The following is a 22,986-nucleotide window of genomic DNA, read 5'->3' on the forward strand; positions in this document are numbered from 1 at the left end:
ATGTAGCTGGATAGCAGAAGAGGAGGGAGACGGGAGGGGGAGAAGGCGGGGGGGGGGGAGGTACCTCATCCCAAGTACCGCGTTTCCCAGCTCCGGGCCAGCGTGGTCTTCCTTCTCCCCTCTCTAGCAGGTGCTGCATCCTCCCCCTCCTTCCGCCCTCTCTCTCGTGCTCTCTTGCTGTCTTTCTCCCCTTCCCCCTCCTGTCCCAGCGTGTCCACCCCTCCAATACACCCAAGCATCCCTCCCTCTGTCGCAGTTCGTGTCCCCACCGTTCTCGCCAAAGACGCCTCTTTTCCTCCTCCTCCCCCTCCTACTTTTTCCTCGACTTCCCCTCTTCCGTTCTTCCTCCTCTTGTGATCATCATCCATCCCCAACACTCAACGCGCGCACTCTTCGCCCACCACCGCCCATCGTCAACCCTTCAGCGCGCCTGTCGCTTCCAGACACGCCGCTTTTCAACGCTGTCTTCGCGACAGCTTTCCCCCTCAACCACTTAGACGTCCTTCCTATGACCAGAATATCGAACCAAATGACCAGCAACATCCACCAGTCTAATCAAGACACACTTTAAACCCCACGGGAGCGCGCCGAGCGAGGAGGAACCCTAGGAGCCAGGCGATTTCAACCATCGTTTTCAATTCGAAGAGAGCCGCAGTGCACGTCAAGCCTCCTGCCCATCGTCCTTGTCGCCAATCCTCGCCGTCGCCGTCGCAATAGCTGGCCCAGCCACCTGACAATATCCAGACGCAGAAGAAGAAGAAAAGAAAAGAAAAAAGCCTCCACGACCACGACCGCGATCCTTCAAGATGCCCGGCGCAAGCGTTGCGGTCCTTCCCACGTCCGCTTCATCAACGCCGACCTCGCGCAAGACCTCACTCGCCCCGGAACGCAAATACAAGTGCCAGTTCTGCAATCGAGCCTTCAGCAGAAGTGAGCACCGTAGTAGACATGAGCGGTCCCGTAAGTCCATTCTCTTTCCCGAACCCCTCTCCTCCCCTCCCCCTCCTACATCCCAAAGCTTCCCCTCGACTGGGTACCCCTCGCATCGATGAGCAGCCCCTCCCTGCAACTCTTCACCGATGCATTCCCCACGCAACAACACGCAATGCAATAGCGGGGGGGGCATTCGTCGTCAACTCCAGTCATTAAGTATACTGACTCTTCATAGATACCAAGGAGCGCCCTTTCAAGTGCATGAAGTGCCGTAGCACCTTTGTCAGACGCGACCTTCTTCTCCGACACGATCGTACCGTACATGCCAAGGATGGGGGCGTCCCTCTTCACAGTGATGGCAAGAGACGTTCGGGTCCCAAGACTCGAGCCATTGGCGGTCCGGCCAAGACACCCATGCTTGATCAGTCCGCTTTAGATCAGATCGAGGCTGCTTCTCATGACGGCACCTTCGATATTGAGACAGCTGCCATGCTCGTCGCCGATTTCCAGCACAAGGCCGCGGCCGGCGCGCGCTCTGGAGGCAGCCCTTCGATGCCCTACTCGCCGCATGCCATGGAGACCACCGTCACGTATCCTTCAGGTGCCATCCCTGTGCCTCAATGGGAGAGCTTCATATCGCAGTCGTCCGAAGCCAAGGCACATTCCATCGCATCATCGGCATCTGGCTCTTTCGAGTCCCAACAGTCCTTCCACAGCACAAGCACCATGCAGCCTAACAACGTTCAGCTCCCGCCTATCAATGGCCAAACGTGCAATGGCCTCGTCCCGGCACTCCAGTCCATGATCAACTCCCTGCCGAACTCTGGAGCTGGCACACCCGTCCCGCAGAGTCCCTTCATTACTGAAGCGACTTTGTCCGCCGCTGGTTTCCGGGCTCCTCAGGTTGCGAACGACGACGAGCGAAACCTGATCCTCGACAATATACGTGCTCAAGATACCGAGCACGCCATTCCCGAGGGTTTCCGCCTTCCCAACCTGGCCTCGCTGAACCGATTCTTGTCCACGTACTTCGGGCTCTTCCATCATCATCTCCCATTCCTGCATCCCGCCTCCTTTGACTCGACCAAGGTTTCCCCCGCTTTACTTCTCGCGGTTTTGAGCATCGGGGCGCTCTATGCGTTCGACCAGGACCAGGCCTACATTCTCCATATTGGGTCCAAGGTGCTTGTCAATCAGTTCCTCCAGAACAAGGAGAACTTCAGCTCACGCAAGTGCCCTCTGTGGACGATGCAAGGTTCGCTTCTCAACATGATCTTCGCCAGCTGGAGCGGTGATGCGAAGGGACTCGAGTGGGCTTGTTCCATCAAGAGTTTGCTCGCCAACATGGTGGCTGGAAACCGGTATGAACTCAAGCTTCGCCAGGAGGCTCGCTCAGGTGCCCAACCCACTCGCAACGAGTGGATCGAAGACGAGGGCTGCCGACGCACCTACTATGCCGTCTATATCTTCTTTGGTTTGCTCACCCTGACGTACAACCACACGCCGGCCATCAGCTTTAACGAGTTCGAGGACCTGCAACTTCCTTCTACGGAGGCGCTCTGGAACCTCAAGGTTGCAGACGAGGCCGCTTGGCACGAGCATCTGAAGGCATCTCCTGTGGTTACTTTCATGGAGGCGCACGACAATCTGTTCCAGGGAGAGACACTCAGGTACAGCGCGTTTGCGTCGCGTGTTATGATCAACGCCCTGTTCCTTGAAGTCTGGTACCACAAGCGCAGTCCAGAGGCATTACAAGACGTTGTGACCGAGTACAAGCTCAGACTCGCGCTCGAGACGTGGGAGAAATCCTGCGAGCTTTGCGAGCCTGAGAACGTCGCGGTCCCATTGAGTGCTCCCCACAAAGGACACCCCCTCATCTTCAATGCCAAGGCCATGTACCGGAACGCGCGAGCCCGCCTCGAGGTCGATCTGAAATCCGTGCAAGAGGCATTGCGCTACCATGATTCCTATGAGGTCGCAGCCGCCATGTCAAATGCGCGGGATCGCGTCAAGCGCTCGAGCGAGATGATCAAGGTGATCCAGGAGTGCTACAACTGCATTGAGATTGCTGTAGTGCAGGGTGTGCGCTGGGTTGCGCGTACCTCACCAACGAACTGGAGCGTTGAGCATGCCTTGTGTGGTCTTGACCTGATGATCGTCCTCTCGCTCTGGCTCTACCGTCTGGAACATGACGAGGAGCAGGCTACTGAGGAAGAACTGGCCATGTACAACAAGGTTCGGCTGCTCTTCGACAAGGATCTCGATGAAGCGTACGCAACCCAGCTCAGCTCTGTTGTTGCTCGGCTGTGGGGCAGCATGCTGGACGAGGTCGTGGTCTGGGGGTAAGTCATATGTGTTTATTCATCTTTTTGAAGGGGGAACTGACAGAATTGCAGAATCACCAGGCTCATTGGCGAATCCTTCCGTCTCCATGCGCAAGCCCTTGTTGGCTACGTCGACGACATGGAAGCATCCTCGAGTGTTTCGACCCCTTCGATGATTTCTCAAGGGGCCGATGAGGACAGCGTGTACTAGTTTCGAGATGACTGAACGATTTCCTATGTTTTTTTTTTCACTTTATTTCCTTGGGCTTCGTCTCTTTGGCATATACCTCTTCGTCTGGCGGATGAATTTCTGGCGTAACGGATTTGGAGTGGTTCATCGAACACTCCCTCTCGGTCTGAGGCTTTTTCCCCTTACGTGGCAGGGGAACAGGCGTCACAGATGAGAGGTTTTTGATTTTGGGACGGCCATTGCGCATCATATCCCAGTTTGCTCGGCTGGGACTTTGTTATATTTTTCCTTGGCTTGGTTTTCCTTTTTGAGCGTCCCAGCATTGGACTTAGTCACGGGCGATAATGGGGCCGGCAACACGAAGGATGGTTGGGGGGAGGTGGGGGGTTCGGCACGGATTCCTGGGTAAAGCAAAACCTGGGGGATTGGGATAATTCGGGCCCTGCTCACGCATCCCAGAGACTGCCTCGGGGCACTGATGGCTGGTCCAGGGTGGGGTTGGTGATTGCTTGTTGCGTTTTGTTCTATTAGCTTCATACTAATGTTTTGTGCTGCTGATATCCATTTCCTCTTTCTCTTCTCCTTTTTATTTTCTTTTTCCTCTACTCAATTTGGCTCTTGCTCGTTTGACTTCTCTCGTCTTGGTTCGTTGTGTTGTCGTGCGTCTGGTTTGCGTTCCCGCGTTTTGCTTCGTTTCGTTTCGCTTCGCTCAGATACCTTGTTCGATATACAGACTGCCGTACCTGCGCAACTTGGAATTTTACGTTTTGGGCTTTGATTCAACTTTGTCCCTGCTCTGGAACGCAGTTTCGGCATGAGTGGGAGGTACGACACGGAAGCTCTCAGTAGCTGGCCTAGGGAGCAATCTCCTAAGGGGTACACCTGAGGTAAGGCCTAAGTGGAAGAAAATGGGCGTGGAAGAGAGATGGCTTCTTGAGCACATGTGTATAGATAGTTTCCTAGGAGTTCATCAGCATTGAAATATCACTTCTCTTCATCAGCATTCATTCCACCTGCTCATTCTCTACCTCGTTCAATGTGCGTGACATCGCCAAGCTAGCCTGCGAGCTGTCTGTCAACTCACGCTGAGACTTCAAAAGCTGACATGAACACGGGACGGATCAGCCATATACCGTCAGTTGGGGTCTAGCCGTTGGGCTGAGTATCGATCAAGCCAGATGACAAAGAACCAGAGGTCTTAATGATGACAAAGGGGCGATGAGATGAACTTGGACGGAATGGTGCTGGCGCTAAGGAGGCGTTAGAAGGCGGTAGGGGTTAGGGAGACTACCGAGCGTATCATGAGAAGCCAGCGCAGCCGTGCGTATAATGTCAGAGGAATGGGCGCCGTGTCAGATGGAGTCTTGTGGTGTGTTAGGTGGCCAACTGTTGATGGATGATACCCAGCGATTCGAGGAGTAAGGTCTGGGAGGCCTCGATTATGGCTGCCTGTCTGGCTAGCAGTTTGATATTGCAGAGATGTTCCAGTCTCCTTGGGGTCATTGCGGCGTGTGCGATCTCCAGCATACGCCCTGCAGTGAGCCAGGATGAAGATGCAATGCGTGGGCTGAACCGTCGACGGTGTTCATGTCGGGTCAGGCAAGGCAAGGAAGGGCAAATCAGCTAAGGCGAGGAGGTGAAAGCGATGCGTCCAAGTGATGTTGATCTGTGCACCAAGCCACAGCAGAAGGGAGAGAGAAGAAAGAAAAGAAAATAATCGCCTCAACGACCAAAGTCACACTATAACCCCATGAAGACGCTTCAATCATCAAGGAAGCCAGGGGAGAGATGCGTTACGTCGGCGAGACGGGGCCGTTGTGTTGCTGGTTGAGACCAATGATGGGGAGAAGGCGTTTTCCATTGTTCTCATCTCTGAGGTAGCCACAACCCCCCTATCGCGTGGTTTGCCCGAACGTGGCAGCTATTGGCCTCCTTCTCCCTCTTCGCCCCGTCAGAAGAGGAATAGCGGATGAGAGAGACATGCAAAGTGTCGATATTGGAAGCGGTTTGCGCTCGAGCCCATCATCGTCTTCTTTGTCCAAGCTCGTGCTCCAGTCCCACGGGGTCCAGCGGGCAAAACAAGACTTGTTCGCCACCATCTAATTAGCTCGGGACAACTCAAGTAGATTGCAGGCACCACTGGAGACATACCCGCCCGTTTCTTTCCTTGGTAATCTTTCTGTCTCCTACTTTGTTTCTTCAAGGAATGGTCGCTTTTGGCATGGTGAGAAAATTGCGGATGAGGTCGCTGTCTGGTAGCTCTGTCATGACAGAAGCCAGCCACACAGGGGTATAGTGGACTTGTCTGATGTCTAAATGCCATCATCGACTCTTCCCCATCGGGACGACGGTTGATAGAGATGTCGTTTTATCCAACGTCTAGCGTTCAAGGCAAGTCTTTGTCTGATCGCTGTGGACTTGTCTTCTTTGGGACATCGTTCGAGTCCGTCTGTGGACCAAGCTGCAGGATAGCGCCGTCTGGGGTGTTTGTGACTTACAGGCAGATGGAAGAGGTCTGTATTTCGGTTCGTGGATGAGCACTCTAGCCGTAGACACGGTGTGTGACACGGCGTAGTTTACTTGGAATCTCGCCTCTTCGTCTCCCGATGTCGTCGCTATTCATTGACCCGGTATGCCGCTTGTATCTTGCGTGTTTGCTCATTTCTTCTTCCCAATGTGCTCCTCGGCATCTCAGTGCCGAACTTGACTCTATTTGTATCCCGTCATTCTATTTGTTTACCTGCAGGCCTGTACTGATGGCACGCGGGTTCGGAGTCGCCCCTTTCCTTTCAAAACGTTGGACGCTTGTGTTGCGCTGGCAATAATATAACCACCCGCGACCTCGTATCACTTGCACACAAGACTACCTCCACCTCGCACCTCCATTCGTAATCACCACCTATACATACTCGCACACAGGCGACTATCATGAGGAGTTTTGCGAAAGCATGCCTTCTGGCGCTCCCTCTCCTCCCTGATGTCACCCGCGCAGCCTGTGAGTGTGGGTTTTCCGCCAACATCACCGGCACCGTCGAGGTTTTCACCGACCTGATCGAGACCGACTTCACCAAGGTCATGCAAATCAAGAACAATACGGACTGGGTCCGCCAAGAGTTCAACAAGACCAACACCAACGCGAGGGGGCCCCTGGGGGAGGACTTCCAGCCGGCCAATATCGCCGCCGTCCACGAGGGATCGACCTCGTACGGACTGAGCCCGACAAAGGCCGACGCGGGACTGCAGCTGCTGGTCGGGAGCTCCACTGTAAACGGCCTGGTGCCGGGCGCTGAGATCGACTCGGCGCGGTATGATGTGCAGTACGGTTCGTTCCGAGCTATGATGAAACTGCCGGGTATTGCTGGGACATGTGCCGCCTTCTTCTGGGTACGATACCGCTCGACTGCCCCATACGCGCAGACATTCGTGGACCAGGCTGCTAACACCGAGCCAGTACCATAACGACACGCAAGAAATCGACATGGAGTTTCTCACAAGAGAGTTCAACCCCTCCAACAACAGCTTCCCTGTCAACATTGTCCTGCAGTCGCGCGCCTCGCTGGAAAAGGGCTACGACGCCTCCAGCACAGGTAACTTCCTCAAGGTCAACCTGGGCTTCAACCCGGCGACGGACTTCCACGAGTACCGCATCGACTACCTCCGAGACAAGGTGACCTTTTACGCCGACGGCAAGGTCCTGGGCGCCATGAACGGCAGCGCCGTGCCCACCGAGGGCGGGCACCTGATCCTTCAGCATTGGAGCAACGGCAACCCATTATGGTCGGGTGGACCGCCCAAGACGGACGCCATCATGACGGTGGCCTCCGTGAAGGCCTACTTCAACTCTTCACTTGACGCGCGCAAAGCCGACCACGGCAGCCGGTGTATCGATCCCGCGGCGCCGGGCGCCGTATGTGCTATCCCGGACAACCCTGCCTTCTTCTTCGGCACGCAGGCCAGCATGACGAACAAGCAGACCGCATCCGGGACGCCGAGTACCAAGCATAGCGGTTCTAGGATGATGAACCCGCCATCGTGGATGCTAGTTTCCGCCTTGTTGTTTCTGGGCGTTCGATTCGTCTGAGTGTCTGCTGATACCCTGGCATCATGGTCCTTGGAGTTTGGATGCTCTCTTAATTGCTTCTTCTTTCTTCTCTTTTCCAATCATGCCATCACAGTGGAAGGTGTCTCTGAGAGACAATTATGACATAAAACCGTTGTAGGTGGGGACAGTATGGCGAACGGAGTAAGGAAGTTGGCAAACCGCCGTTATAAGGCTTTGCATCATATGTTTTACGTGATAGTGCCTTCTCTTTCTTATTCACGCTGCTTTACGAACGATATCCAATTGTATTATCTCACTTGCCTTCACCGTTTCAAGCCGGCATCAGATGGTGCGAACTTCAACTGCTTTCTCTTCGAGTTGACGGTCGTTCCCAGGACGGAGCGGGAGCAACTGCGATGGACTGTCCGCCGCGTGCAGACCAACAGGAGTTGCTGACTAGCGAGCGAACACCGCCGTTCACCGGCCGCTTCAGGAGTCAGAAGAGGTTGTTGTGATTGTCTCAAACCGGCCGGCTCCGAGGTGGGTACCGGGATTACTCCGCACTGACAAGCTGCAGCATGTCAGCCAGAGCCCAGCTCAACTCCAAAGTCCGTCACGAGACTAGCCTTTGACAACCAACTAGCCTTGTCCGGCTCCTTCCTGACAAAAGGCCGACACCTCCAACTCAAACCTCCCCCGGGTTCTCGTTGGTTACGGGCGATCAGCAGCCCATATATGCCACATCTGCATGGCCGCCCCGCCCCTCATACACCTATGGGAAAAGACCAACCTTACTCACCGGAGCGTCTTGGAGGTGTTGCTACCGCGGAGTATCAGTAGCGTCGCATTGCACCTCTACGGTTCTGTCCATCCCATCCTAGGCGTGTGATCATACCATGCCCTAGCTCCCGGGGCTTTTATGCACAACAGAAGCAAGTGACGGCCCAAACAATGGCATTCTACCCCGGATTCACGGTCATGACTACAGGATCATGCAGGGTAGCTGACTTACACCGACAGGATTGGATTGTGGAGCAAACTGTGTCTCGAAACAAATGACCCGCTGCTCTTCAGCTCTCCGGTAGCCAACGATCAATCAATCCATCAGTCGATCAATGCCACCTTCCTTGCCCACACACGTGCGAACCCCATGGCGCCGGGCGAGCCTTGGCCTCTCTTTCTCCATTTGAATCTTCATCATCATCTTTATTTCGTTGTACTTTTCTCAACTGGCCACCTGCCGTGGTCATCAATCGTCAGTGGTTCGTCGTCATATGGATCCTATTATTGACCTTAAAACCGGGCAAAACCAAAGACGGGGCTTGTTGGCAAAGTGTGGGCCACCGCTACCCATTCCCGCCTTATCCTTGCCATTCATTTCGTCATCCCGGGAGGACGGGAGAATCCAGCAAGCATATCACACACACTTGCGCGGCTCATGTACCCTGCCGTATTGGTTGGGACCGAATATGAGTGTCATCAGCTGGGAACTTGGCGGCGGCAGCGGTGGTGGTGGTGGGAGGGTCGCAAAGAAACCCTGCACATGGTCGTCGCGGTCACTTGCTTGTTCAGTTTGTCCATCTCTGCCTCTCCTGGCCTTCATACCAGGAAGACATGAGATGAACGCCGGCTCAATAAAAGGCGAGAACCGCCTCCCCGGGAACCAGCAGTGACTCTAGAAGCACACGCTAGAGAACATCATAGACGTGCCCGAACCACCACGGCTACGCATACACATACACTCATACCCGCTTACAGGCTTCCTCCTACCACAAGAGACGCCATGACGAGACCTACCCTCGATATCGCCCTCAGGAACAACACGGGCTCTTCCAACGCCTTCGCCCACATAACTGGTCTGGACCTCAACCGGAACAATGCCGTCTTCTTCCTTCAGGCCGACGGCGTCACGGGCTACTACCCGACCTCGCCCTCGGACATACTCCAGCCGCTGCAGTCCGACTGTGCCATCCCGCTCGGTGCACCGGGGTCGACGCGGAGGCTGACAATTCCCCAGATCGCCGGCGGCCGCATTTGGTTCTCCCAGGATGGACCGCTCAAGTTCCTCCTGAACCCGGGCCCGGCCGTAGTGGAGCCCTCGGCCACCAACATCGCCGACCCCAACTATAACCTCAATTGGGGCTTCTGCGAGTTCACCTTCAACAGCTACCAGGTCTACGTCAACATCTCGTACGTCGACTTTGTCAGCATCCCCGTCTCCCTAACCCTCGAGAACGACGCCGGCAAGGTCACCACCGTGCCCGGCTTCCCATCCAATGCCCTCGACGCCATCTGCGACGGCCTCAGCGCCCAGGACGCCGCCGACGGCGCAGGCTGGTCAAGGCTCATTGTGCGCACCCCTGACGGCTCGGCGAACTTGCGTGCCCTCAGCCCCAACTCGGGCATCGTCATGCAACCGGACCTGTTCCAGGGATATTACCAGCCCTACGTCGACGCCGCCTGGGGCAAGTACCGCGGCGCCGACCTCACGGTCAACACGCAGGCCGAGTGGGGCAATGTCAAAGGCCGTGTGGGCGCTGACAACCTCCTGTCGTTCGGCGACGTTGGGTCCTTCGCCCAGCCGAGCGCGCGAGACATCTTCAGCTGCAGCACGGGGCCATTCGGCGGGTACCCCAAGAACCAGGCGCAGATGGGCGCTATCGGAGCGCGCATCGCGGCGGCCTTCAACCGGTCGACGCTGCTCATCAACGACCAACAGCCCGAGGGGGAGAGCGTAGGCAACTACTACAAGGATGCAAGGACGAACCACTACTCGCGTATCTGCCACGAGATCAGCTCGGACGGCCGCGGATACGCGTTTCCCTACGACGACGTTGGCCCAGCGGACGGTCCCGATCAGTCCGGATCACTCTTCGACCCCAACCCGAAGCTTCTGACTGTCGGCATTGGCGGGGAGAAGGCGGCCACGGCGCAGGAGGAGCTGTAGGGGGAACTATACTTGCCAACAATGTAAGGCCGTTTTTTTCTGTGTTTCTTGTTTTAGCTCCTATTTTCTTCTTGTGAGGAAATGTACTTGTTCATGGTTGATGAGTGACACCTTGCGGTGTGCATCGGGTGAAGAGGTCGGGTGATGAGGAGGTAATCCCGGGCGTAGTCGCCGGCCGAAGCCGAACAAGTTGGATTGGCGTAGATAGATACCAGGAGGCACACATACCGAATCTGATAGCGAAATATGCCCATCTTACCAACTTTTTGTGCTGAGATTCTCGGGAGTTGATTGACGTGCCAAGCCGAGGCCATCTGCGTCTCCTCCCTTGGCCCCCAACCAGGATGCCGATTCGCAGAAGACAGATGCGGTAGCGCCATCGTACAGGGAGGCAGGTCTGTTAGTTGGCATTTGTCATAGAGCCAAGGTCCGTTGCTTGCTTTTTCCTTTATGATGGTCCATGTCCCTGATAGGCTGGCTCGCCGGCAGGCAGTGTAAATGTGAAGAAATGAGCCATAATGCAACCTCGGCCCAGATGTGGTGGGAGGAGCCCAGCCAAGGCACGACTACTGCAGCCAGTCCTCGACTTCGCGGAAGCCAGCGTCGTGGTTTTGCGTAAAAAAAAAAAAACAGTAGCTCACAAACCGTCCGTAGTTGTAGTACCTACACTAGTGCGAGGAGCCCTACGAGGTACCCCAGTCGGCCGTTTGTTCCAAATGGGTTTAGATGAGCTCAAGATATGCACAAGGTATGATGATGGCAGATGCTGCTGCTGCTGCGCTGCGGTCCTGCAGAGGCGATAACGCATACCCCCCCCCCCGTTTCTCGCCATTCAAATCCTCATCCTTCCCACTCGTCCTTTGCATCGGGGCCCGCTGTTGCTTAATGCCCATACGACGTCTCAGGGGCGTCCAATTGGAAATCCCAGATTGCCTCCCTCCCAATCGATGATGAATCAAGGAAATCTAGGTTCCTCGTATCTACCAATCCGTCATCTCGCATTCCCGACTCAACGGAAGAGGGCCATAAAAATAAGCGCCGGGATTTGCTCCCGCTTGGGAGAATGTGAACTTTTCGGACCGGACTGCCCGTTGATTGCCACCCAAATCAACACTTCACTTCTCACTCTCGTCTTGGCCTCACGTCCCCCCCGCTCCGATCGCCGTTGCTTAGACGGGAGAGATCCAGTGCCCTGATATGATATGATCATGGGCACCCACGGCAAGCCATTCATATCACTAGTCGGCTGGTCTCTAACACGGCCGTGCGGTTTGAACCTCCTGATCACCTTTCATCGACCTGCTGGCTACTCTCGAGCCGATTATCTGGTTTTTCAACATGGTGTACTGCGGCAAGCCTTCCAAGGGCTGTTCCGTTTGCCGCGAACGAAAAGTCAGGGTATGTCCGTATTTGGCTGCACGAGCTCCTTGACCCGTTCAAGTCTCGGGGTGCTTTTGCTCGCGTCTTTTCTGCGACATTTGTAGATAGGCAGGCATGCGATTCTCGGCTTCTTGGGCTGTGTATACCTTGATCGTGGGCTAACAGCGTCATCGACAGTGTGACCAGAAAGAGCCCGGTTGTGGCCAGTGTGAGAAGCGCCAGCAGCAATGCCCTGGCTATCGAAACCTTGTTGACCTTATGTTCCGGGACGAGAGCTCCCATGTCATCAAGAAAGCCGCCAAAACGAAAGCTCGGGGCCGCTTGAAGACTTCCGGTACCATTTGCGACGCCGAGTCGTCTGAGAATGCACCAGCCACCACCAGCACCAGCACCGGCACCGACCCTGAGAGCTCCGGCCCGAATTCCAGACCGACTGCCAAACCTGGTGCTCGTCGCCAATACCAATTTCTTCCTCTAGTCGTGGGGACTCAGAAAGTCGCCATCAGGCACCGACCTCGTCAGGCTCGATGGGCTTCTTCCTCCGAAAGTGATGACGATGACGATGACCTGTTGCCGTCTCCCGTGGAAGAAATCCGGCCAGCGACGCAGCGAGCAACGCCTCTATACTCCTTATCGCCATCGTATCAAGAGCGTGGCACAGCCTTCTTCTTCTCCCGTTATGTCTCTGTCGACGAGAACGCCTGCCACCTAAACTATGACTTCATATTTGACATCTGGCGTCCAGCTAGCATGTTGCCTGACCGGCAGGTAGACGGTGTGATGGCTAGCATGACAGCTGTCGGGCTGGCTGGTCTCTCCCATCTCACCATGCGCCCCGAATTGATGGACTGGTCGCGCAGGAGCTATGGCACCGCTCTACAGCTGACCAATGATGCTCTCCGGAACCCTGTCGAGGCGCTCAAGGACACGACAATGTTGTCCATCCTCATATTGGGCACGTACGAGACGCTCAGTGGCCGCAGCAGCCAGACAGTAAGGGCATGGCAAAACCACATCAACGGCGCCTCTGCGCTGGCCAAAATGCGCGGCCTCAAGCAGTTCACGACAAGGGCGGGGGCCCGTATGTTTGTCATGTTGACGCAGATCGTTCTCATCAACTGCATGCAGAAAGACATGCCTATGCCGCAGCCTCTAATCGAGCTCCGAAACCAGCTGGGTTTGCTGTCAGGGGGTACAGATGTCAACTGGCGGATATCAGGTCCTATTTATAAGGTCATGCAGTTGAGATACGACATCAACAGCGGGAAACTCAGCCAGACAGCTGAAATTATCGACCAGCTCTTAAAAGTTGATCGGGAATTTGCCGACATCATTTCTGACCTACCAGAACATTGGAAGTATCGACCTGTGAAGCTCTCGAAACCTCACCCAGCCGTGTTCGGTGGTTATCATTGTGATGCATACCCAAATCTGGGGTTAGCCGCGACGTGGAACGGTGTTCGATCTATCAGATTGATGGTACATGAGACCATTGTTGGCGAGCTCTTCAAGTGCTTTCCCGGTCAGCACATAACGGCTTGGCCATACGAAGCAAAATTACAGCTTGCAAATTCTGCCGCGTTCTTGGAGAAACTTCGCGATGCAGTGATGGCGAGTGCTCCTCAACATTTCGGCGTCGTCAGCTTCAAAGATGCAATGTCAGAAGGCGGTGGCTCGGCGACAGCCGTTATTACAGCTAACAAATCACCGACCCATATCGTGCTGTCTCCCCTAACTTCCACATTATCTACGCCACCCGCTTCCGTGGACGGCCCAACGCGACGCCCGGCCGTGTTCAACGGTCCAACTTTGCACGACCCGGCACATATGAAAGGTCGCAGCGACAATGCCGAGCGTTTCATGACCCTTGCATCTGCGACCAACACTGTTGTATGGCCGTTGTACTTGGTGGGCGTCTCATCATGCGGTACAGAGCAAGTCAAGACTTATGTTGTCGAACGGTTGCAAGCGATCCTCGAGGAGTCGGGACTGCTGCAAGCTCGTGGGGTAGCACTCATGGTGAGAGATAAGGAGGTGTGCATACCATGGGCCGATGTGGCCTGGGATCAAATGCCACGGACACAGATTCCATCGGACTTACTTGTGTAAAGGTACCATGAATAACTCGGATGACCGGATGTCGATTCTATGTGTCAGTAAACACATGAATTACACTCATCATAACCATGGTGATTTCTAGTTAATCCGTGAGGGGTATCATATTTATTTTTGCCGTCTGTGATCCCGGTATCATCGCGGCTTCTGGCCGGGCTGCAAGGCATCACCAGTTGTCAAAGTTGCCGAAGCCGCCGCCCTTGACTTTCTTCTTGGCCGGTTCTTCCCATGTATCAAGGTCTGCATCTGCAGCTGTCTCTGGGCTCTTCTGCGACTTGAGATACTTGCCCACCCCGGCGCCTGCGCTCTCATTGTCCACAGTGCCGTCAGCTCGAATCCTCTTGCCGGTCCAGGTGGTCTTGTCATCTTCTGTACCGCCGCTCAGTGCTATCGCCTGCTTGGTCTTTTCCGCTTTGTCGATCTCGATCTTTTCCTTCAGGAACTCTTCGAAAGGATCCAGATATACCACCACTTCCTTCATCACAATCTTGTTGAGCGGTCGGTCGGACCCGTCAGTGGGAACGTCTTCCATCTTTGACAGCACGTCCAGGCCGCCAACAACCTTGCCAAACACCGTGTGTTTGTTGTCCAGGTGCTTCGTTGGCCGGTAAATGATAAAGAATTGGCTAGAGTTGGTATTCTTGCCTTTGTTGGCCATACTGATGATGCCTCGAGCATCGTGTGTTAAAGGTCCATCGAACTCGTCCTGGAAGTTTTTCCCCCAGATACTGGTACCGCCTTTGCCCGTGCCTGAAGGGTCGCCTCCCTGGAGCATAAAGTTTCTAATGTTTCTGTGGAATGTGACGCCCCTGTAATAGCCCTTCTGTGCTAATCTCGTGAAGTTCCATACCGCACGAGGCGCATACTCTGGATAGAGCTCGATATTCAGATCGCCAAGATTGGTTTCGACGCGAGCATAGCCCTTGATCTTGACTCGTTTAGGCTTGAGCATGTATTCCTCGTCTGTCAAAAGCGCTCGTTCGCCACTCGTCTCAGGTGTGAGTCCAGTGCTGGTGAAACTGGCGGCTGCTCTGCCGGTCGTGTAGGCGGCGGCATTGGATGGAACTTTCTTCTCCATGATCATTGACTTGCGCTGTACCCCCGATCCGGACTTGACAATCGCGCCAGATGTGCGATTCACGTCGCCGCCTTCTCCGCGCTCCTTGCGGGCCTTTTCAACGGCCTCCTTTGCCCTCAGAACCTTGTCGCCTATGCGACCAAGCGCGCCAATGTTGACATTGCCGTTCTTCCGCTCCTCCTCCTGCTGCTTCGTCAGGATAGCTTCCTCGCCATCCTTGAGGAACTTGAACTGACTCAAGTCTCTGCTGGCAGCGTTTTGGGGATCCTGCAAAGTGATGATATCGGCTCTCGTAAACTCCTCGTCGTCAACCAAGTCTCGCCAGTTTTTCGCCTTGACATTCATTCGCTCGACCGTTTCCCAGGCAAATACGTTTGCGTAGCTTCCGTGTCGAACCGCCACGATGTGGGTGTTGTCCGTGAAGACCTTGAAGGTGACTGGATCGATTAAGTCGCCCTGGCTGTCGCTCAGGCCTGCACTTCTCGAGTCGGTTCCGGCATTCCTGGAGAAGTTGAGTTTGATCAAATCTTTGGCACTGAGTGGCTCGCCGTTGACGGGATTTGTGTCATGTTTGTCCAACCAGGAACTAATGACCTCGACATCAAAGATGGTTCCATCCTTGGTGCAAACGGGGTTCTTGAAAGGCTGGAGACTGGCGGCGCAAAAGTTGAAGGGAAGGCGGCGGAACGCGCCTGGACGCGAGCGCCCGTTGACATTCGCACCGGCGCTGGCAGAGTAGGCGTCCGACGAAGACCACTCAGAGTGGGTGATGTAGAGTTTGTCCGTGTTCTTGCCCATTGTTGTTGCCGTTGCGGTTGTGCTTGCAATATGCAAAATAGCGACGAGGCTGGCTTGCAACAGGACAACGTTTTCTGGAGTCGACTTGTAGCGGTAGAGATTGAGCTTGTACCGCCGCAGTCTTGCCGTGCAGCAAATGAGGTCAAGTCTTGCTAGGAAAACAGGAAACGCGACCCGAAACTTCTTCACCAGTGAAGGACTTGCGTAACGAAGAAAGGCGTTCAATTCCTCGGCTACCAATGAAGCAGCACCCTGGGAATAGGTTTAGGTGGATTCCTTAACAGTAGTACTCCCTGTGGTGCGGCAACAGGGAAAGTTTCGGCAGTGAACTAAGGTAAGTCCTTCCCTGCGCCATCAGCACCAAATCCCTTAGCAAGGGGAACCCTCAGCACCCTGCGTTCGCTAGCGACTCGCAGGCTCATCATGTAGCTATCGACCAATAAAACCTCCCAATGATTCAAGTTCTAGTAGGCGTACGTGCCTGCCTCGGGAGCTTGGCACGGCCCTCCCTCACGCTGCCAGTTTCGCCAAAGATCTGCCAGCCTGGCACTGACAGGCTTCGATTCGCTACGACAAGCTCCCGCCGACACAGTCTCCGTGCAACGTATCCGACTTGGCTGGACTGGATTCTCACGATCCGCCAACACAAATCTGCCAACGGCCAAAGTCGTATACACTCATTCTATTCGGCATGCTTCTCGCAACCATCGTCTCCGTAACATTGCTGTAGATACAGCAGCTTCTCCGGTTCTGACACTTCGCGCGGCTACTACAAATACATACCTCGCCAACCAGACCAACCTAAAAATCTCGCTGTCGACCTTAGCCTCGCCCCGTCCACCAAGTCTATCATCAAGATGAAGGCAGGGATTTGGGCTGCTGTCTTGGGCATGTCCCTTTGGACAGCTGGTGCCCTGGAAGTGAAGATGGTAGGCTTTCGATCCTGCGATCGTTGATAAGGGCGACTGCTTGGAGTCTGAGAGCTAATCTGAGCCTGGCTGGTGTTGTAGGACCAAACCGACGAGAATAGACAGAGATGCTCAGGTGTGTAGCCCTCTGTGAACTGAAGCGCTACGTCCATCGCGAGGTTGTACTGATCATGGTTGAATCCAGGCATGTACAGTCGCAGCGCCTGGGGCGGACCTGTCGACCCTTACATCAACGTCATGTTCCTTCCGAAAGAGGCTCCGGCCGACCAAGATCCTGTCGTGAGTTTGGTCATCTTTGAATGGAAGGACGAGGACTTAATTGGTGTCCGCGAAAGCCCAGATGCCGAAAACGTGAGACGCCCTCCTGCAAGCGGCTGTTGCTTTGCCCACACCAGACGACTGACGTTGACTCTGCGCAGAAAATTGGCATTTGTCAGGAGGCATATGTCCAGAAGAACTACTGTAACGAGACGGATATTGGCAAGTTCATCATTGATCCGGATGCCACCACAAAGTCGAAGAACATGATCGAGACGAAGGCTATCCACCTCAAGGAGCCGCAGACGATCAAGTACATGATTGGAAAGACTGGCTACTACTGTGTCCTGACCGATAAGTTCTCCGCGGGCGAGTTCACTGCAATTGTTGAGTTCCGTAATGCCTACGGCGAGCTGCCTGCTACGCAAATCCCGAAGCTGCCTTTCTATGGAGGAATCACCATCCTCTATGCGCTGGTTGCAGTGTATGGGCCCCCATGTGTCTGTTGTGCCTCATTCAAATTTGCTGACCCTGTTTAGGTTCTGGGGGTTTTTATACTATCAGCACCGACATGATATTTGTAAGTAACAATATCGGGATTGAAAAGCAGTTGACTAACTGGTCGTAGTGCCGGTCCAAAACTACATCACGGCTATTCTCATCTTTCTGGTTGTAGAAATGTTAATGACTTGGGGATTCTATGGTAAGGCGATTTAAGCTGGCTTGGTCCTAGAGAATGTAACGAGCTGACATACCCAGACTACCTCAACCGGAACGGCGCAAACATCGGCTCCAAGGTGTTGCTGGTTATAGTAGCGATCCTGAATGCTGCTCGTAACTCCTTCTCTTTCTTTCTACTGCTCATTGTGTGCATGGGATACGGGGTCGTGAAGCATACGCTTGGGCGCACCATGATCTGGGTGCGGTGGCTCGCAATCGCTCACTTTCTTTTTGGACTTGTCTACGCAATAACAAGCTTGCTGATTACTCCAGACGCTGCAGGTAAGTTGCCCTGAACTTGACTTGGACATACTCCAAACTGACTTATTCAGGCCCATTCGTGCTACTCATAGTCCTCCCTCTCGCTAGCACCTTGACCGGTTTCTATGTGTGGACTCTCAACTCCTTGAACTTCACTCTAAAGGACCTGCGCGAGCGCAAGCAGCATGCCAAGGAAGCCATGTACAGGAAGCTCTGGTGGTGTATCTTGATCAGCATTTTCGTCATCTTTGGCTTCTTCTTCTTCAACAGCTTCAGCTTCGCATCCGTCAACGACCCCGACTACGTCCCCTTCCACTGGAAGTCCAGATGGTTCATTCTTGACGGTTGGCTGAACCTTGTCTACTTCGCCGACGTGGCTTTTATCGCCTACGTCTGGAGGCCCACCGCCAACAACAAACGCTTCGCCATGAGTGACGAGATCGCCCAAGATGATGACGGTACGTTCACAATGGCGGACATTGGAGCGCCGGACGATTCGGACGATGACGAGGAAGCTCAATTGGGCAAGGGCAACAACGAGGGGTCTCAGCCTGCAGGCCATGCTGCTTCCTCGGGTATGCCGGCGAGCAGTATGCCGCAGCAACAGCCAGAAAGGCACGTCCCGCGCGAGTCTTTGGACGGCGAGACAATCTTCGCCGTTGGAGAGGATGGCGACAGATTCTCTGACGACTCTGACGAGGAAGACGCCAAGTTGGTAAGCAAGAAATAGAGAGGGACGTTTTGGATTTTCGGGCATCAGGCAAAAAGCTGCAATCCTGTAATTGCAATGTACAACATCAAGTCACCCAGGGGACGGCGTTGGCGTCATCTGCACGTTCTCGAGCAGAGAAGGCTATTTTGTCCTTCTAGAATGAATGTCAAATAATACGATCGCTAGTAATGAGTCCTTTGTTGCTACAATATAATGTGAGAGACGTCTTTCGTCAATCAGTCCCGAGTGGTATCATTCAGCACCTGGGCTGAGGGCACTTTGTGCAACACGGCATTGTTACACGTCGCCACCAAAACCAACAGGACGTCTACGTCCGTCATTCTCCGGCAGGATCGCCATCACCTTGTAGACCTTGCCCATTCCTCCAGGGCCGCGGTCGATAAGGCGTCCACAAGCCTTCGCAATGTCCTCTGCCTTCACGAACTCTTCCTTCCCCCTGACCTGGTTGATGAGCACCTGGGCGCGCTGCCTGATGCCCATCAGTTCCAGGAACGCACCTTGTTCGATGGGACCATGTACCTCAACACCCTGGCTCGCGCGTGTGGCAGCCTCGGCAATGGCGGTGAAGTCGACGTCTGCGCTCAGATCCACAAGGCCGGGTTCGGAAAAGGGGCTGACGCGGCGGTGGCGGCGGATACCCCGCAGCGAGTTTATGGGGACGGTGTCGGAGGTGCCGTAGTCGAGGATCAGGGCGGCGCCTGTGGGTCGGGACTTGGGGTGCTGCTTGGAGCCGCCGATGCGGCTGGCGAAGTCGGAGGCGTAGAGCGAAGCGTCCGGGCAGATTTCGACAACGGCATCCGGGACCGAGGCCTTGAGGCGGCGGTAGCGGGACGAGCTCTCGGGGAGAAACCGCGAGTGACGGGTAGTGCCCGGTGAGAGCGTCATCTGGAAGTCGGGAATCGGGTCGCCCTGTTCAGACTTGGGGATCTTCATGGTCGCGTGGGTTGCGTCTGGTGGAGTCGGGGAGACGAGCATCTCGCGCCACTCAACCTTGGGCGGAATGGGAGGACCCGGCGTTGGATTCTTGGGTAGCGATGGGTGGGGAACATTCACGGCCTGAAAAACGTGGATGGGGAGTGCGTCAAAGAACTCGTGTGCTACGATGAAGGGCATCTTATTAGGGCCTGGAAGGTGGTTGTCAGTATATATGCCCTTGGTCGGGGGTGCTATGGCCATGCTCACTTTGCGGGATGGACTTAATGGTCTCAGTCCAAACGATGGGCAAGTTCGTGTACTTGCAAACGCTATGATAGCCAACCTTGGACTCTGTCATGGGCGCATCAGGGCCACAAAGGAGATTCTTCTGCGCCTCGCGGAGCTGCGGGCTTGCCTCGACCATATAGATGGCATCAATGCTCTGCGCCAGACCCTTGAAGTTCTGGATCGTCTGTATGGTATCAGTCCACATGCCCCCCCAGCACATAGCATCATTACAAGTTATACACTCACACGAAGCATATCGTCCATCAGAGTACCGCGTCCAGGGCCAACCTCAATAAGCTCAACCCCCTGCTTAGGCTTGCCCTGGCTTAGCCACTCTGCTACGAACCATACGCCGATCAACTCGCCGAAAATCTGGGAGATCTCGGGCGAGGTGACAAAGTCGCCCTTCAAACCAAACTGGTCTCTGTTCTCCTCGGCTAGACCCGTGTAGTATCCGTCGATATCGCCCGTTAGACACATGCGCATATAGCTCGCAAGGGGAACGGGGCCCGTCATCTAGTATGCAAATTGTCAGGTGAGGCTTTAAGGACCAAGAGGTATCGCGCATACCGAGATAGCTTCTGCCAGCTGTTTCGCCAGCGGCGTGGACCATTTCCTTTCCTCCTTGTCCTCCTTCTTTCCCTCGTGTCTCGACACAGTCCAGGAAAAACCCCTTGAAGCCTGCACCGCCAGAGGCTGTTGCACCGCAGGAAGCACGGCGGCACGGGTTACGGCAACCCCCTGTAGGCCAGCCGCCAGAGCTCCTCGAGTAAACAGGCGTTGCATCTCGTGCTTCTTCCGCTTTTGTGAGCTTCTTGGTAATCCTCCTTCCTTCCTTTCGATTCTTGCTTGCTTCGCGCGCAAACTCCCAGGCTTTTATGCACGTGTCGTCGGAACCATGGCGGATTTCCTCGAAAAAGAGACGGGATCGTTTTCAGTAGCGCGTGCACATGTGTTGACGCCGCGGCATGTGCTTGCCCAGGTTTCGATCGTTCGGTTCGGTTTGGTTTCTCTTAGCTTGGATGCGTTTTCTACGAGATAGGGAAGAAAAGCTTCGGGAAAGCTTGCAGCTTTCCTGAGTGCGATAAGATAACAATTCTCTAGCCTCATGCAGTGACTTGCATAAGTGTGAGCTGCGTGCCTATAAAAAATGCATGTAAAACAGGGGAAAGGTCGGAGCAAGCTAGTCGCCGACTCGCCGTGCGTGGAACCTCCAATTACTACAATTGCAGCTCCAGAACGTCCGGAGACCACACAATTCCTTCCCGTAGGATAACTCACGACAATACCATAACACGTATCCACGACTACGCAAACTTGTTCGACTAGCTGCGAAACCACAAATTGCTCTGTCTAGAAGCGGGCACAGCACGATAACTAGCGAGGCGACATCATACACCGCCGTCGCAATGGCAAGCAAAACGAAGTCAAGATGGGCAGACAGCGAGGAGGACGCCGCTCTTGTGGCCAAATTGAAGGCCGACAAGGAGGAGAAGAGGCGTCTGAAGGCTGAAAAGGCACGCAAAGCTGAAGTGGAACGATTGGCACAGCAAGCTAGAGCGAATACCGACAGCGGCGCCGCGAACGACGAAGACGGTGACGACACACGGCCGGTGAAACGGCGCAAGTTCACACCGGATACAGAAGGCGGGAGGAAACAAGCCTCGGAACACGATGCATTGGATAATAAGGAGGGCGCTGCGAAGCTCATGCGGTTTCCTTCCGGCCGCTGGGGTAAGTGCCGGAGTGTAGAGAACTACGACAAGCTAAACGACATCGAGGAGGGCACGTACGGATGGGTGTCTCGGGCGAAAGAGACGGCAAGCGGCAAGGTTGTTGCCTTGAAGCGTTTAAAGATCGAACCGAGCGACCGTAATGGCTTGCCAGTGACGGGTTTACGGGAGATACAGATACTACGCGACTGTAGCCACCGCAACATTGTTAATCTGGAAGAGGTCGTGATAGGAGACGATACGTCAAAGATTGAACAGTTGGTGGCTGCTTGGCCTGTACTGTGCTGGATCGAGGCTAATTTCGGCGCTGCAGTATCTTTCTCGTACTAGAGTTCGTCGAACACGACCTCAAAAGCATATTGGAAGATATGCCTGAGCCCTTCCTCTTGTCCGAAGTCAAGACACTGCTCCAACAGCTGACGGCGGGTGTCGCGTACCTCCATGATAACTGGATCCTCCACCGCGATCTCAAGACGTCAAATCTACTACTTAACAATCGCGGCCAGCTCAAGATCGCTGACTTTGGCATGGCGCGCTATGTCGGCGACCCGCCGCCGAAACTGACGCAGCTTGTTGTGACGTTGTGGTACCGGTCACCGGAGTTGCTCCTGGGCGCCCGGGCCTACGGCCGCGCCGTCGACATGTGGAGCGTCGGCTGCATCTTCGGCGAGCTCCTTACGCGTGAACCCCTCCTGCAGGGCACCAACGAAGTCGACCAGGTGACGAAGATCTTTGAGCTTTGTGGCGTGCCGACGCAGGAGTCATGGCCATCGTTCCGCAGCCTTCCCAACGCGCGGTCGCTGCGCTTCCCGAAGACGTCACAGGCCACGGCCTCTGCAATCCGGGCCAAGTTCACGACATTGACAAATGCTGGATGCGCGTTGCTGAACGATCTATTGTCTCTGAATCCTGATTCGAGGCCGTCGGCCAAGGAGATGCTGGAGCACAAGTACTTTAGGGAGGATCCGAAACCTAAAAAGGAGGGCATGTTCCCGACCTTCCCCAGCAAGGCGGGCCAGGAGAGGAGAAGACGGCATGAGCCGAACGCTCCTGTTCGAGGACAGAATGCTGTTGAGCTAGGCGACGTGGATTTTAGTGGCATCTTTCAGGGCAGAGATAAGGAAGAGAGAGGCGGCGGCTTCTCTCTACGGATGGTGTAAGTGATACGGCCGTACTCGTACAACCATGAAACTGGCCAGTCTCATCAATTAAGCTCTATATTGCCAACTCTCATAAACATCCGAGTTCAACTATATGAGTATGTTTTGCCCAACCATGCTTCGACATGTAACGCCGCCCGTGTGTGAATGACCGCCGTGAATGATTACCGCTTGACTCTTGT

General features: G+C 54.8%; 8 protein-coding genes across 8 annotated transcripts; 6 read left to right on the plus strand and 2 right to left on the minus strand.

Moving 5' to 3' along the window:
- Positions 1–806: 806 nt before the first annotated feature.
- GLRG_08419 (uncharacterized protein) lies at positions 807–3,468 on the plus strand (the record flags this gene model as incomplete). The annotated part of the gene is made up of 3 exons (XM_008099104.1): positions 807–960; positions 1,169–3,275; positions 3,330–3,468. The coding sequence occupies 3 exons, from the start codon at positions 807–809 to the stop codon at positions 3,466–3,468; spliced, it is 2,400 nt and encodes a 799-aa protein (XP_008097295.1).
- Positions 3,469–6,375: 2,907 nt separating this feature from the next.
- On the plus strand, positions 6,376–7,528 carry GLRG_08420 (uncharacterized protein; the record flags this gene model as incomplete). Its single annotated transcript, XM_008099105.1, has 2 exons — positions 6,376–6,831; positions 6,899–7,528. 2 exons carry the CDS (start codon positions 6,376–6,378, stop codon positions 7,526–7,528), a joined length of 1,086 nt encoding a protein of 361 aa, XP_008097296.1.
- A 1,744-nt stretch (positions 7,529–9,272) lies between these two features.
- GLRG_08421 (glucanase B) lies at positions 9,273–10,436 on the plus strand (the record flags this gene model as incomplete). The annotated part of the gene is made up of 1 exon (XM_008099106.1): positions 9,273–10,436. The coding sequence occupies one exon, from the start codon at positions 9,273–9,275 to the stop codon at positions 10,434–10,436; it is 1,164 nt and encodes a 387-aa protein (XP_008097297.1).
- A 1,338-nt stretch (positions 10,437–11,774) lies between these two features.
- Positions 11,775–13,925, plus strand: GLRG_08422 (uncharacterized protein; the record flags this gene model as incomplete). Its single annotated transcript, XM_008099107.1, has 2 exons — positions 11,775–11,834; positions 11,994–13,925. 2 exons carry the CDS (start codon positions 11,775–11,777, stop codon positions 13,923–13,925), a joined length of 1,992 nt encoding a protein of 663 aa, XP_008097298.1.
- Positions 13,926–14,097: 172 nt separating this feature from the next.
- Positions 14,098–15,807, minus strand: GLRG_08423 (cyclophilin type peptidyl-prolyl cis-trans isomerase/CLD; the record flags this gene model as incomplete). Its single annotated transcript, XM_008099108.1, has 1 exon — positions 14,098–15,807. One exon carries the CDS (start codon positions 15,805–15,807, stop codon positions 14,098–14,100), a length of 1,710 nt encoding a protein of 569 aa, XP_008097299.1.
- Positions 15,808–16,664: 857 nt separating this feature from the next.
- Positions 16,665–18,705, plus strand: GLRG_08424 (uncharacterized protein; the record flags this gene model as incomplete). Its single annotated transcript, XM_008099109.1, has 8 exons — positions 16,665–16,736; positions 16,818–16,851; positions 16,921–17,087; positions 17,156–17,478; positions 17,534–17,574; positions 17,623–17,697; positions 17,754–17,996; positions 18,047–18,705. 8 exons carry the CDS (start codon positions 16,665–16,667, stop codon positions 18,703–18,705), a joined length of 1,614 nt encoding a protein of 537 aa, XP_008097300.1.
- A 279-nt stretch (positions 18,706–18,984) lies between these two features.
- GLRG_08425 (uncharacterized protein) lies at positions 18,985–20,697 on the minus strand (the record flags this gene model as incomplete). Its single annotated transcript, XM_008099110.1, has 4 exons — positions 18,985–19,832; positions 19,891–20,095; positions 20,158–20,427; positions 20,482–20,697. 4 exons carry the CDS (start codon positions 20,695–20,697, stop codon positions 18,985–18,987), a joined length of 1,539 nt encoding a protein of 512 aa, XP_008097301.1.
- A 623-nt stretch (positions 20,698–21,320) lies between these two features.
- GLRG_08426 (uncharacterized protein) lies at positions 21,321–22,804 on the plus strand (the record flags this gene model as incomplete). Its single annotated transcript, XM_008099111.1, has 2 exons — positions 21,321–21,901; positions 21,958–22,804. The coding sequence occupies 2 exons, from the start codon at positions 21,321–21,323 to the stop codon at positions 22,802–22,804; spliced, it is 1,428 nt and encodes a 475-aa protein (XP_008097302.1).
- Between the last annotated feature and the right edge of the window lie 182 nt (positions 22,805–22,986).

Source organism: Colletotrichum graminicola (assembly GCF_000149035.1).
Source record: "Colletotrichum graminicola M1.001 genomic scaffold supercont1.39, whole genome shotgun sequence".
Lineage (NCBI taxonomy): Eukaryota > Fungi > Ascomycota > Sordariomycetes > Glomerellales > Glomerellaceae > Colletotrichum > Colletotrichum graminicola.